This window comes from Ambystoma mexicanum, chromosome 8, assembly GCF_040938575.1.
Source record: "Ambystoma mexicanum isolate Mex_15411 chromosome 8, UKY_AmexF1_1, whole genome shotgun sequence".
NCBI classification, from domain to species: Eukaryota; Metazoa; Chordata; class Amphibia; order Caudata; family Ambystomatidae; genus Ambystoma; species Ambystoma mexicanum.
In genome coordinates, this window is record NC_090929.1 from 1567479579 (window position 1) to 1567491777 (window position 12199).

At 47.2% G+C, this 12199-nt stretch overlaps 1 protein-coding gene across 1 annotated transcript in view; it reads left to right on the forward strand.

Moving 5' to 3' along the window:
- The window catches only part of SMC3 (structural maintenance of chromosomes 3), a 1173064-nt gene that overhangs the window by 558127 nt on the left and 602738 nt on the right, over positions 1-12199 (forward strand). The window contains exon 18 of the mRNA XM_069611771.1: positions 3960-4110. Within this exon, the coding sequence (XP_069467872.1) occupies positions 3960-4110 (151 nt within the window). The remainder of the gene's footprint in view (positions 1-3959; positions 4111-12199) is intronic.

Sequence of the window (12199 nt, forward strand, 5' to 3'; positions counted from 1 at the left end):
CTGACGGTTGAATGGACTTTCGACCTCCTTTATGTGTTCCTGCTGATCACTGTCATTCCGCTGGTTATCAGGAGATTGCACCAGTTCGGAACCTTGATGATCCTGATTGCCCCAGACTGGGCCCGGAGAACATGGTATCCGGAGTTGCCGAGCATTTACATCTGACATCCCTGACACCTTCCAATGAGTCAACATGCTTTTCCCATTCGGAGGGGCGGGTACTCCACCCGAACCTTAGCCTGAACCTTCACGCTTGGCTACTGGGAGGCTGAGATGCAAGGAGTGGGACTTGTCGGACGATGTCCTAAATGTGCGCCTTACGACTTGGTGGCCCACTGCGAAATCTGTGTATACCTGCAGGTGGCGTACATTTTCGATTTTTGTTCCCGAGAAAGACGTGGCTCCACTATCCTGTCCTCCATCTCCTGTTTTGGATTTTCCACTATCTTTGGCCCAGTCTGGCCTGCAGATTGGCCCTGTAAAGGGTTACTTTGCCACGATTTCTGTATTCAAGAGGTCCCCAGAACAGGGCTTGTTTTTCACAATCCCCAATGTTATGCAGTTCTTGCGGGGGTTGAGTAATGTGACCAATCTGAGGATGTCATCCCTTCCGTAGGGTGAGACCTTGGGGCCAGGGCATCGCGCCCACAGTACAATAGTCCCCCTGGAGTGGTGCACAGAAGGAGGATCACATGCAAAAGTAATCCCCCTATGGGATTGTGGACGACCGTCACCAGAGAATGCGATATAACCCCACTTTAATACATTCAACCCCTTCTCCAACTCTAAATCTTCCTTCCCCTCCCTGGATGAAGACAATGTATTTTGTTGTCAAGTCAGTCAACCTAGCCTACACGTCAACCGTGAAACCCCAAAAAGTAAAAAGTATCATGCATATAGCTTCAAGGCTTGTACTGTGATGACTAAGATGGCTGGGAGTCCAAGGATCACTCGTGAGAAGCAGAGAGAGTAGTGTAGCCTCCTAATGCCAGTGAGTGGCCCAAAGCAGTACATCAATACCACACAGGAGTTTGAGAAGAGTTCATGCTTAAGCCTCGGAGCAACCTGGGGCGGAGGGAGGAGGAACTGACGCGGGCCGCAAGGGTATTGCAAACCGGCGAAAAGAGAGAACCCCAGCATGGTCCATTACAAGAGGACTACTAGGGTTGCTGCTAAGTGAATCCTCTTTGCCTCCCAGGGCCCGGCGAAGCACGAAGCAGAGCTGCTGCATACCCCGCTGGACTCCCAAACGCTTCCAGAAGGGGCACAGCTGCCCGGGAACTGCCGGTACCTCAGAGGAGGAAGCAAACAGGTAAGCGGGTTGCTCGGGAGCTGTTAGAGATCTGGGTGAGCTCAGGAACTGGATAGATAGGGACTGGGACCCTCAAGAAAATGAGGGACAATTATATATTTTGGCAGGAGAGTGAAACCAAGCGGATACAACCCAACAGTGCGAGTCCGGGCCCGCACCCATATGAGAAACCAAAGTGTAAAGCGAAGAGGGTCTAGGACCCTGTGAGAGGAAACAAGACCAGGAGAGAACACTTGCTTGGCAGGAGAGTGAACCACGCCGTGTAAAGTATTGCGAGTCTGGCACCCACATGAGAGGTCGAGAATAAGAGGGTCAAAAACCGTAGTACTAGCAAAAGGAATCCTAATTCTGGTAGCAGAGGGTGCCAAGCTGCTAGGATACAAGAATTATGAAGCTAGCAAACAGTTCTTCGTGCATTATCCAGTGACTTAACCTAAGAAGTAGTCTAGGGAAAAGGAGCACAACCCTAGCATTGCAATCTTGTATTTTGGAACATTATTTTGTATCACTTTATTACCAGTGAAAGTGGGTACTTTTTTGTTGGTTGAAAGCACAAAGAACACTTTTGACTTTGAGAAGGGAACATCCTTGCACAGTTGTCTTAGATTATTAGTGTTGGGGACAGAAGTAGGTTTTTGGGACATGACCATGACAGACGTTTTAGTTACTGACTTCCTGACAATTTCGCTAGTTTCCATTGGGGTGAGGAACCCATCTTATCTTTAGGGATAGAGACACATGTTTCCAACCCTCTATTAATTAATAAAAGTCTATATCCAAAAACATGCCACCATTTTGTCTAAGCCTTACTTCTGCTCCCTTAGAATAACCAGTTTCCTCCCCACCATTTTGTGGTTCCGGTGAGGGATTTGAATTTACTTTTCTTGTGGGCACTCCATTGGAGCCCCTTAGTTCCTGTTTTATTCGATTCCTCACCCTTACAGTAATTTTCCTGGTTGCCATCACTTCCGCAAGATGGGTGAGAATGCTCCAGGCATGGTCTGTTTTATCTCCCGATTATTTTTTTTTCTAGAGATAAGGTGCCGTTGAGAGTGAGACCCTCCTTTCTGCCGAAAGGTGGTCTTGGATTTTCACCTCTGATACATCTGCCTGCATTTTTTCCTCCACCTCACCCTTCCAAGGCAGAGGAACGATTCCATCGACCGGACACAGTACGGTCCCTTAAGTTCCACGTCTCTCATACTAGAGAGGCTAGGAAAAATGACCAGCTTTTTGTTGTTTACGCTGATGCTCGGGCTGGCAGGGCTGTGACCAAACGAACCCTATCCAAATGTAATTCTCTGAATGCTACGATCTAGCTGGTAAGGATGTGCCTGAGGGCCTCAGAGCTTAATCTCTACCAGGGCCATGGATGCCACCTCTGCCCTGCATAGGGGAATACCAGTTTTGTTGTTTACTAAGGGTTTATGGTCTTTCCAACGAAAACTTTACAGCAAAAGTTTTTCCATCGAAAGTTTTCCATCAAAACTGTTTGCATCTAATACTTTTTTTTGTAGTATCCTTTTCTTTGGGGGGTTCCCCCTCCACCCCCCCACGTTTTTGTTTACCCTTAAAACCCCACACCAATGAAAATTAACCCTTTACCCATACCATATATGCATTCAATGCATCTATTTTCGATGGAAAGTTTCGTTGGATAAGGTTTTGTTGCAAACCTTTTCAATGGAAAGACAAAATACCTTTACCAAACATTAATGCCTGGATTCCATTGTGGGCCAGGATGACCGTCCATTTTAGTAGGGCAGTCCTCCAGAATTTTCTGGTTTGGGTGGTGTTCTTGCTTCCTCCCTCCTCTACGTTTACGTACTGCTTTGAGAGTCTATCTTAGATGAGGAATCCGTGGAAGGAACAAATCCATTAGAAGAACAAATCGCTTACCTCTCAGTAATGTTCTTTGTGATGGATGTTCCTCCCACAGACTCGTCACCCTTCCTACCTTCCCCTCTTTGCAGGAAGCTAATAGACCACTGGTTCTACAGTCCCTCAGCTTGAGAGTGCTAGGGTAATAGGGTGGAATTGAGGTCACGGATCGAGTTGCCGCTATCTAACATCCTATTCGGGGCAAGGTAGAGGCGTCGGACGATGCTGTGCTACCCTGGCAGCAGATATGTTTCTGGAGCACAGCTGTGCTGGGATAGGTATATCCTAGATGAGGAATCTGTGGGAGAAGTCATCCTTCAGAACGAACATTATCAAGAGGAAAGTAATTTGTTCATGATCATGCAAGCTTTTGACTAGGGTTTTGTGGTAAACCTTTGCCAGTCGACTAATGTTGGCTTTTCAGAACCCTACACTGTCTGGAACCCACCATTGGAGATTAGCATTAGCAACTTTAATAATGCAGCAGGGCCATATTCGACATTGTTAAATACATGTTTATGCTACGTTTTTCATTCTTAAAAAAAAAATATTGTATTTTTATTAAAAGATTACAAAGTGCATTCCTGTGATCTCCCCAAGTGTACCTATGACCGAGAACTATTCTTAAGACAAAGTTGCTTTTTCTTGTCCATTATGCATAGGTGGCAATCCATTAAAGAAAACCTGCCCAAAACAACATTCGCGAAGGTGCAAATCTTGATCTGTTGAAATGCACATCTTTTATAAGATTTTTATTTTATTTCAGGATGCCATTCCCATGATCAGCAAACTAAGATACAATGCTAGATTTGATAAAGCTTTCAAGCACGTGTTTGGGAAAACACTGATTTGCCGCAGCATGGAAGTTTCTACACAGCTGGCTAGAGCCTTCAATATGGACTGCATAACTTTAGAAGGTATGTGCAGGGCTCATTGGAGCATTCAGTGTTTTGTGTGATTGGTTTCCTCCTTCTTTTACAACCTTCTCATGTATACCTCTTAACCATCTGTTTGGTTTGGGAAAAAAAACCTGCAAAACTTGTTCACATCGCTTTACTCACCACAAGACAGCCAGTTTAATTGTTGCACCCATGCCCCTGACACCAGTTACTTGTTTAAACAGTAATTGCTAGCCTTATTCCTAATGAACATCTTCCTTCCACCTACGCCTAATTCTTTTTTAAGAATTCAGGCTGTTTCAAAAATAGTTTTACAGCCAGTAGGTGGCAACACTTGACTCTGTGCTGTAAGTGCTTTGCCTTGTGCATCAAGTTACGTTGCAAAGTCACTAACCTTAGGTTAGGAAGAGGGGTGCAGAAGACCCTAGGGTCAAGGGGGAACACACCTGTTCTGTGATGTCTTCACTAAGGATTCCCCCAGAACAGAAGACCTACAACACCAACCAGAATAGGGATACCCGGGTTTCTGAAAAGGGCTTTCAAACACTGGATCCTGCCACTCATGTCTCATGTTAGAAGAGAATGTTAGCTGCAGGCACGCTTCATGGGATAAACCATAAAGCCTACCAGTCACAACGGAGAAAGGACAGTAGGATGGGGTACCGCGGGGCCCTATGCAGCAGCATCATTTTATCCCCTCTGTGTGGGAAGTGGCATAGTCCCAGTTTCAAGCACACAAACATATAGATTCAGTAGTTTGATTGGACGCAAACCAATCTGAGAGCCCAGTCCAACTTTCCACACAGGTGCTCACAATTGTTCCATCTCAGTTCCAATAATGACCTGGACGTCACACAGTATATAAGCCTCGGTTGAACCCTTTTCAAATAAAGGCACCTTATTAAGTCTGAACCTGTAAAACATTTGCGTTTGCATTGGGACACTATTGAGACACAGGTAAGCTGCAAAAACACACTCCTGCATAGCTATTGAAAAGCTCGAAGTTCAAAAGGCATATTTCTACACAAGCTTCATTTACACGAGCTTAGCCAGGCACTCAATATGATTTAGAAAGTGTCATTTACACATGTTGTCTGCTGTTGAATAGCCTAATGTGAAAGCACACTGCTCGTTGACAGTAGAAAAATGTGCTCTGCATCCTTGACTGCGATTGTTATACAAACAGTATTTTTGCAAAGCGCTGGATTATTTTAATCCATTTAGAAATGTGTTCAGTTTGTATTAATTACAAGCTGCTGTCATATTCATAACCTGGGTGCAATGCTTTATTTACTAAAGCACTTTTTATTTGGAAAGAATTAGCTCCATATTTCGACAGCTCTTTGCTAGCTGTGTAGCCATACATCATGTGCTGGCCTCTTATTTTCCCCTTGCAACGCTGGCTGGCTTATTTCTTTTTGGTAAACTAATAACTCCAGTTTAAGCTAAAATAACCCTTGACTTCCCCTTGGGTTCGTGTGGCTCCTGCTCTGACCATTTCTGGTTTTACCGGTTCTGAGCCCTCTTCTCTTTTGTTTATTTGCTGCAGTACTATATTTTACTGTATTTTTGGCTGTGGGCTGGCTTAGTATTTTTATAAAATTTCTTCCTGCATCATGCCAGCGCTTGCACCTGCTCTTTGGTGAGCCTCGGCGTGTTACCCTAGTTTTTCTAGTATTACGATTACCGACCTACTTTTTTTTTTTCAACCCGTTTTTCAGGTATCGTGCCATTTGTTGCTTGGCGTTGGCCTGTTATATTGTGCTATCTGGTGTTAGACACTGTATATGCTGTGCATAGGCCGACATCTAGTGGAAGCTGCAGAGTATTACAGTTTGTTTTTCGAAACTCGAAAAGGGGCGTCGAACTAGGGTGTGCCAGTATTACTATCCCTAGTGTGACGGCCACTGTACCCATGATCCCTCATGCGTGTAGGAACCTCAGATTGTTTTTTTCTGCCCTACTTGTCGGATGCATGTTGCGGAGTTCCCTTGGCATTTTCCAATTATACTAAAATTATTGTTAAAACTTCCCCCTTCTTTCCACCATACGCCAAAGATTGACGTCGGTGAAGATCGAGGAAACCAGCCGTCGAAACTCCACAACGGACCTTGGGCCTTGAAAGGCCTCTGGCCTTGGCCAGGGCCTTGGAAGGCCTCTGGCCTCGGCCCTGTACAAGTAGGGAGAGTGGGGGGGTGGTCATAAAAGCTCCCACATTTATTTTCTACATATAGACGCCCGCTGCCAAATTGATACATATGTAGAGTACTCCTTTCAAATTCTGCCCTGCGTAACAGGAAGTTCCCCTGGGTAGATAAGCACAATACGTGCAATTTGTGTCTCCGACAAGACCATCCCGAGGCTACCTGTCGAGCTTGCAAGCTCTTCCAGCCGAAAACAGTTAAGGACTGCTCCACTAAACCCTGGGCCCACTACGCCAGGCAACGAGAGGCCATGGACGCCGAAGGGTCTTTTAGCGATGGCAGCAACGCCGCCGTTTCAGGTGGTGAGGGCAGAGGGGTAACTTCAAACACCCATGCGCAAGCCCCTGACCTCAGAGGACTGGCCAGCGGCTCAGTTATGGGGACAACGCCCGGCGGCATAAGCGCAACAAACACCACTTCCACTAAGCACATCAGCCCCGGCTGCGATTCGACACGCGTGCTGAGCGATCGGCAACGGAAGACACTAAGAGCAGTCCAACGATTCTGTGTCCTCTGGGCATTCTCGTTCGAGATCGCCTCGTGACAAAGACCAACCGTCTGCGGTTGGGAAAGGTGTCGCACTCCCAATACTCCCGGAGGCCCGATCGTCGGAAGACGATTCCGACCTCTATCCCCAGTCGGGACGCGTAACGTCTACTCCTGAGATTCTATGCCCTTCCTCCAAGACCTCCGAATCACGACGCAAGGTGTCAAATAGCACCTCTGTATCTCGACGTAAGGCATCGGATTCCTCGGAGGCCCCGAAAAGCACTGGGAAACATTCCTCTAGCCATGGGAAGGGGGAGAAACAAATCAGGAAACCTTCAGAACACCATGTTCATAAGGAAAAACAAAAGGCCCCTAAATCGGTAGGAAAGTCTAAGGTCCCTGACCCTCCCACTAAAGGAAAAATCACCCCACCCACTACTCACAACATGGCTATGGAAGAAGAAACAGAAGAGGTTGTAGTTATCCCTAGCTCCAAGGAATGGAGCTCAGCTGATATCGACAGGGTTATGAGAAGAATGTTATTTATGGCAGACTTTTCTATGAAAAAGACCCTAATTATTTTCCTAGTTTTGCCAACACACCAGCTACCTCGGCCCCTTCGGGGTCCAAGGATTCTCAACCCCCTAATAAAAGACCCTGCTCTGATGCCCAGGTGCAGGATTTGGTCACAGACCCTTTGGTCATTGAATCTTACCATCCTGAGTCATATTGTGATAAAACGGACCCACAAATTATGGAAGACCAGAAAGGGGTCTCCTATTATGGGGATGATGAGGACAAGGAGGAGGAGGATGAGGCTGAAACCTACAATCTTGACTCCCCAATTCCTAAAGAAAGAACTCCCGGTGCATAACTCGCCGGTAGATACCACTCCTCAACGAGGTACTGGCCAAGGCAGCAGCCCATTTTCAAATTGACACACAAGGTGTCCAAGAGGACAGGGATTTTGCCGAAGAGATCCAGGATGATCATCCATATATTAAAGTCTGTCCAGCGTAGAATTGACCCCTCCCTGGTAACTTCTAATCTTACTCGTGCGGTTAATCCACGAGTTGAAATATTATTCTGTGCCGCACCTTCGGATCCCCTATACATTAGGGGCCAATTAAAACCCGACTCCCTGGTAGTAACAACCACCAGAAAAAGGGCAGGTACACCTCTCGCATCTTCAGAAGCACCTCCCGATAAAGAGAGCAAGAGACTATATACTCTCGGCAGGAAAGTGGCCACCACTTCCACCTATTGGGCACGAATTGCAAACAGCACAACTCTTTTGGCAAGCTATCATTGCCACCAGTGGGAACAAGTAGCTGCTTTAGTATCCTCCGCACCTGAACCACTGAAGAGCCAGTTGGCTCAGCTGGCAGCAGATGGAAGGTTGGTATGGGGATGCATTCTGAAAACGAACTTTGATGCAGCAGATAATGCTGGAAGACTAATTGCAGAAGGCACTGTGATATATCGTCATGCATGGTTAAGACAGTAAGGGTTCAAACCCGAGACCCAAGCCACCCTTATAGACATGCCGGTAGAGCCGGACGTACTATTCGGCAAGGCGTTGGAGGAAGCCTTAAAGACAGCTAAGTGCGAGTACGAGAAAATAAAATCCCTCAGGACAGAGGGGAAACTCTAATTTTCGTTGCTTTCGGGGCCAAAGCTCCCAGAGGGGTTCGAACTACTATCAAATCAAGGAACCTCATGGGGCAACAATCGGTTCCATGCATTACAAGCCTTCCCCAGAGCGCAGAGGCTGCACTAGGGGAAGAGGCAGCCCCCCCAGAGGTGACACGCCACGCAGTAGACAGTGACGTTCCGCTTTAGGTCCCCTCCCATGCATCCCCAGTAGGGGGGCGCAGTTCCACCTTCACCCACGCATGGGAGGGGATCACTTTGGACAAATGGGTGCTGTCCACAGTGTCCGCAGGATACTGTATAGAACTACTAGAGCGCCCCATGACCATCCCCCAAAACAGAAGGTACACTCATTAGAGCACCAGAAAATCCTTGTCGAGGAGATCGCCATTCTACTTGCAAAGGACGCCATAGAACTTGTCCCGGGCAACCAGGTAAACGGGTATTTATTCAACCTACTTCCTTGTTCCAAAAAAAGATCTAACAATGCGCCCAGTATTAGATTTGTACCCTGCAAACAAGTATGTCAAGCCACAAAAATTCTGCGGGACTACACTCCAAGAGGTAATCCCCCTACTAAAAAAATGGGGATTACATGACAACATTGGATATGAAAGATGCCTATTTTCATATTTCAATGTTCCCAGCGCATAGAAGATTCCTACGTTAAAAAATAGACAACCAGCACTACCAGTTCAAGGTGCTGCCCTTCGGTATAGCCTTGGCTCCAAGGGTATTCACCAAGGTACTGGCGGTGGCGCACCTACGCAGGGAGGCAATCCCAGTGTATCCTTACTTGGACGACTGGCTCATCACAGGGGAAACCCCCTTAATTTGCAGACTAAAAATTCAAAGAACAATCAACCCCCTCTTGCAATTGGGCTTCTCAATCAACGAGAAAAAATCAAGCCTGGTGCCAAGCACCTCAAAATAGTTCTAGGAGCTGTCCTAAACACCCAAGAGGGGTTTGCCTTTCCTTCAGAGGAAAGAATTCGGAACCTGTTGCTGCAAATTCCTCAGTATCAAGCTGGTCACCAAATAAGGGTGCGCAAAGCGATGCGTTTGCTAGGCATGATGGCATCCTGCATTTACCTGGTTCCCCAAGCGCCTGCGCATGCGACCCATGCAAGGATGGTTGGCGAAACATTGGTCTCAAGCAAGTGGTCAGTGAGACGATCTAGTGGTTGTTTCGCCAAAACTAGTACAGAGTCTTCGCTGGTGGACAAGAGAAAATCTTACGAAGGGGAAACCCTTCTACGATCCAAAGATCCCTGCCGTTGTCACAACAGACGCCTCCCTAGCAGGGTGGGTAGCCCACTACCTGCACCATACAGCTCAGGGTCTCTGGTCTCACGCAGTGGCTCAGAACCACATCGATCTGTTAGAACTTCTGGCAGTCTTCAGAGTGCGTCGGGCATTCGAACCCCTCCTATCCAACCTGTCAGTGCAAATCCTAACAGACAGCACAACGGCGATGTTTTACTTAAACAAACAAGGGGGCACTCGTTCACCAAATCTGTCCAAGCTTGCCCAGAGAATTTGGAGATGGGCACTCAAACTGAAGATTTACCTGTCAACCCAACATGTTCCATGGGATCTCAACTCGCTAGCAGATGCTCTGAGCAGGGATCCCGTTCCAGAAGAACACGAGTGGACACTACACAAAGAGGTCGTAGGAGACCTCTTTTCTCAGAGGGGTTTCCCCACTATAGTCCTATTCGCCACAAGCGAAAACAGGCAATGCCTAGACTTCGCATCCAGGTTCCCCGAGCCAGGCTCCAAGGGGAATGCCCTATGGATGAATTGGTCAGGGATGTTTGCCTATGCATTTCCACCAACCCCTCTGGTGAGGAAGGTGGTCAACAAGATCCACAGAGAACCGATGCCGCTCATCCTTGTTGCTCCTATGTGGGCGAGACAACCATGGTACCCACACCTACGCAAATTGGCGGTGTGCGACCCCATCAAACTCCCGTGCCGGTACAACCTACTCTCCCAGCACGAGGGCCTAACAGTGCATCCTCAGCCCAACTCAATGAACTTGGCAGCATGGCTCCTGAAGTCATAGAGTTCGGACATCTCAGTTTACCCCAGAGATGTATGGATATCTTGAAAGAGTCAACGAAACCTAACACAAGGCACTGTTACTATGACAAATGGAAAAGATTTGTTATTTGGTGCCAGAATAAGCAAAAGCAAATCAACCCAGTTGATTGGACTCCTTCTAATGTCGTCACCTATATGCTCCACCTATTGGATGCAGGGTTAGTGTTTAACTTACTTAAAGTGCACCTGGCAGCTTTATCAGCCTACACCACTTCCTATAACAAAGTGTCATGGTGGAAAGTGCCAGTTGTCTAAGCATTTATTGAAGCGGTAAAGATACTCCACCCTCCAATTTCTAACCCATACCCGGTTGGGACCTTAATGTGGTGCTTGCTTAGCTCATGGGACCCCCCCCCTTTGAGCCCATGCACAAATCTAGTCTCAAACACTTGACTTATAAAACTGCTTTTTTAGTAGCCATCACATCCATAAGAAGGGTCAGTGAAATTCAAGCCCTGTCCCTGCAGGATCCTTTCTTTACTGTTCATAAGGATAAACTGGTTTTACGCATTCACCCTAGGTTCTCACCTAAGTTAATTTCCAAATTCCATGTTAACCAGTCCATTGAGCTTCCGGCTTTCTTCCAGGAACCCAAAAGCTCTGCTGAGGTGAAACTCCACACACTAGATGTGATGAGGGCGGTCCTCTACTATGTTGACAAGACCAGGCTGCTAAGAAAGACGGATCAACTGTTCGTCTCCATAGCTCCAGGCAGAGAGGGAGATTGCGTCTCTAAGAATGCCATCTCTAAGTGGATAGTCAGATGTATCCAACTGTACTATTCCCTTTCAGATAAAAGGCTGCCTTTTATGCCGAGAGCCCACTCTACAAGAGGTACTGGAGCCACTCTGGCTGTCATTGCAAATGTTCCATTAGACAGTATTTGCAAAGCAGCTACATGGAGCTCTGTTCACACCTTTTATCGGCACTACTGCATTGACACTCATTCCAAGACAGATACAGTGGGACAAGCGGTTCTAAGACATTTGTTCGCTCATGACCCTTCTCACATCCCACCTCCTAACACTGCTCGCTAATCTATGCACAGCATGTGATCTAAGCAGATTCCACAAGCCTCAGAAAGGATACATTACTCACCGTAATCGTATTTCGAAGGGATTGTGTCCTCCAATGAAATCCTTATCTTTGATAATAAGTTTCCAGCTTGCTGGCCTTGGACATTTTTTCTGTAGAGGGTGCTGCGCGTCGACATCCGCCGAGTCGATGTCCTTCGACGGCCACCGTATCTGCGCCGACGTCACCATGCACATAAATAGCCACGCGCTGCGTCCGTTGCTCAGTTCCGTTTTTCCGCACTTTGTGGGGCCTCCGGAACGTCATTGCTCAGTTCAGTCAGGATAACTATCTATTTCTACTCGAATATACCTTATCGTTCTCGATGGCTTCTTCATCAGAACCGACGACGCCGCAATCCGGCTTCAAGAAATGTCGAGACTGCGGTAAAAAAATGTCAATAACGGATCCACACAGGATCTGCTTATGGTGCTTGGGATCCGAGCACCATTGTTCGGATTGTGAGGTCTGCATGTCCATGATGGCGAAAGCCTTGAAGGAGCGCAAGGGGAAGCTCGAAAGAGGTAAGTCAACCAAAACCTCCTCGAACGTTTCGTCGGCTGAGTCGAGGCACTCCTCTC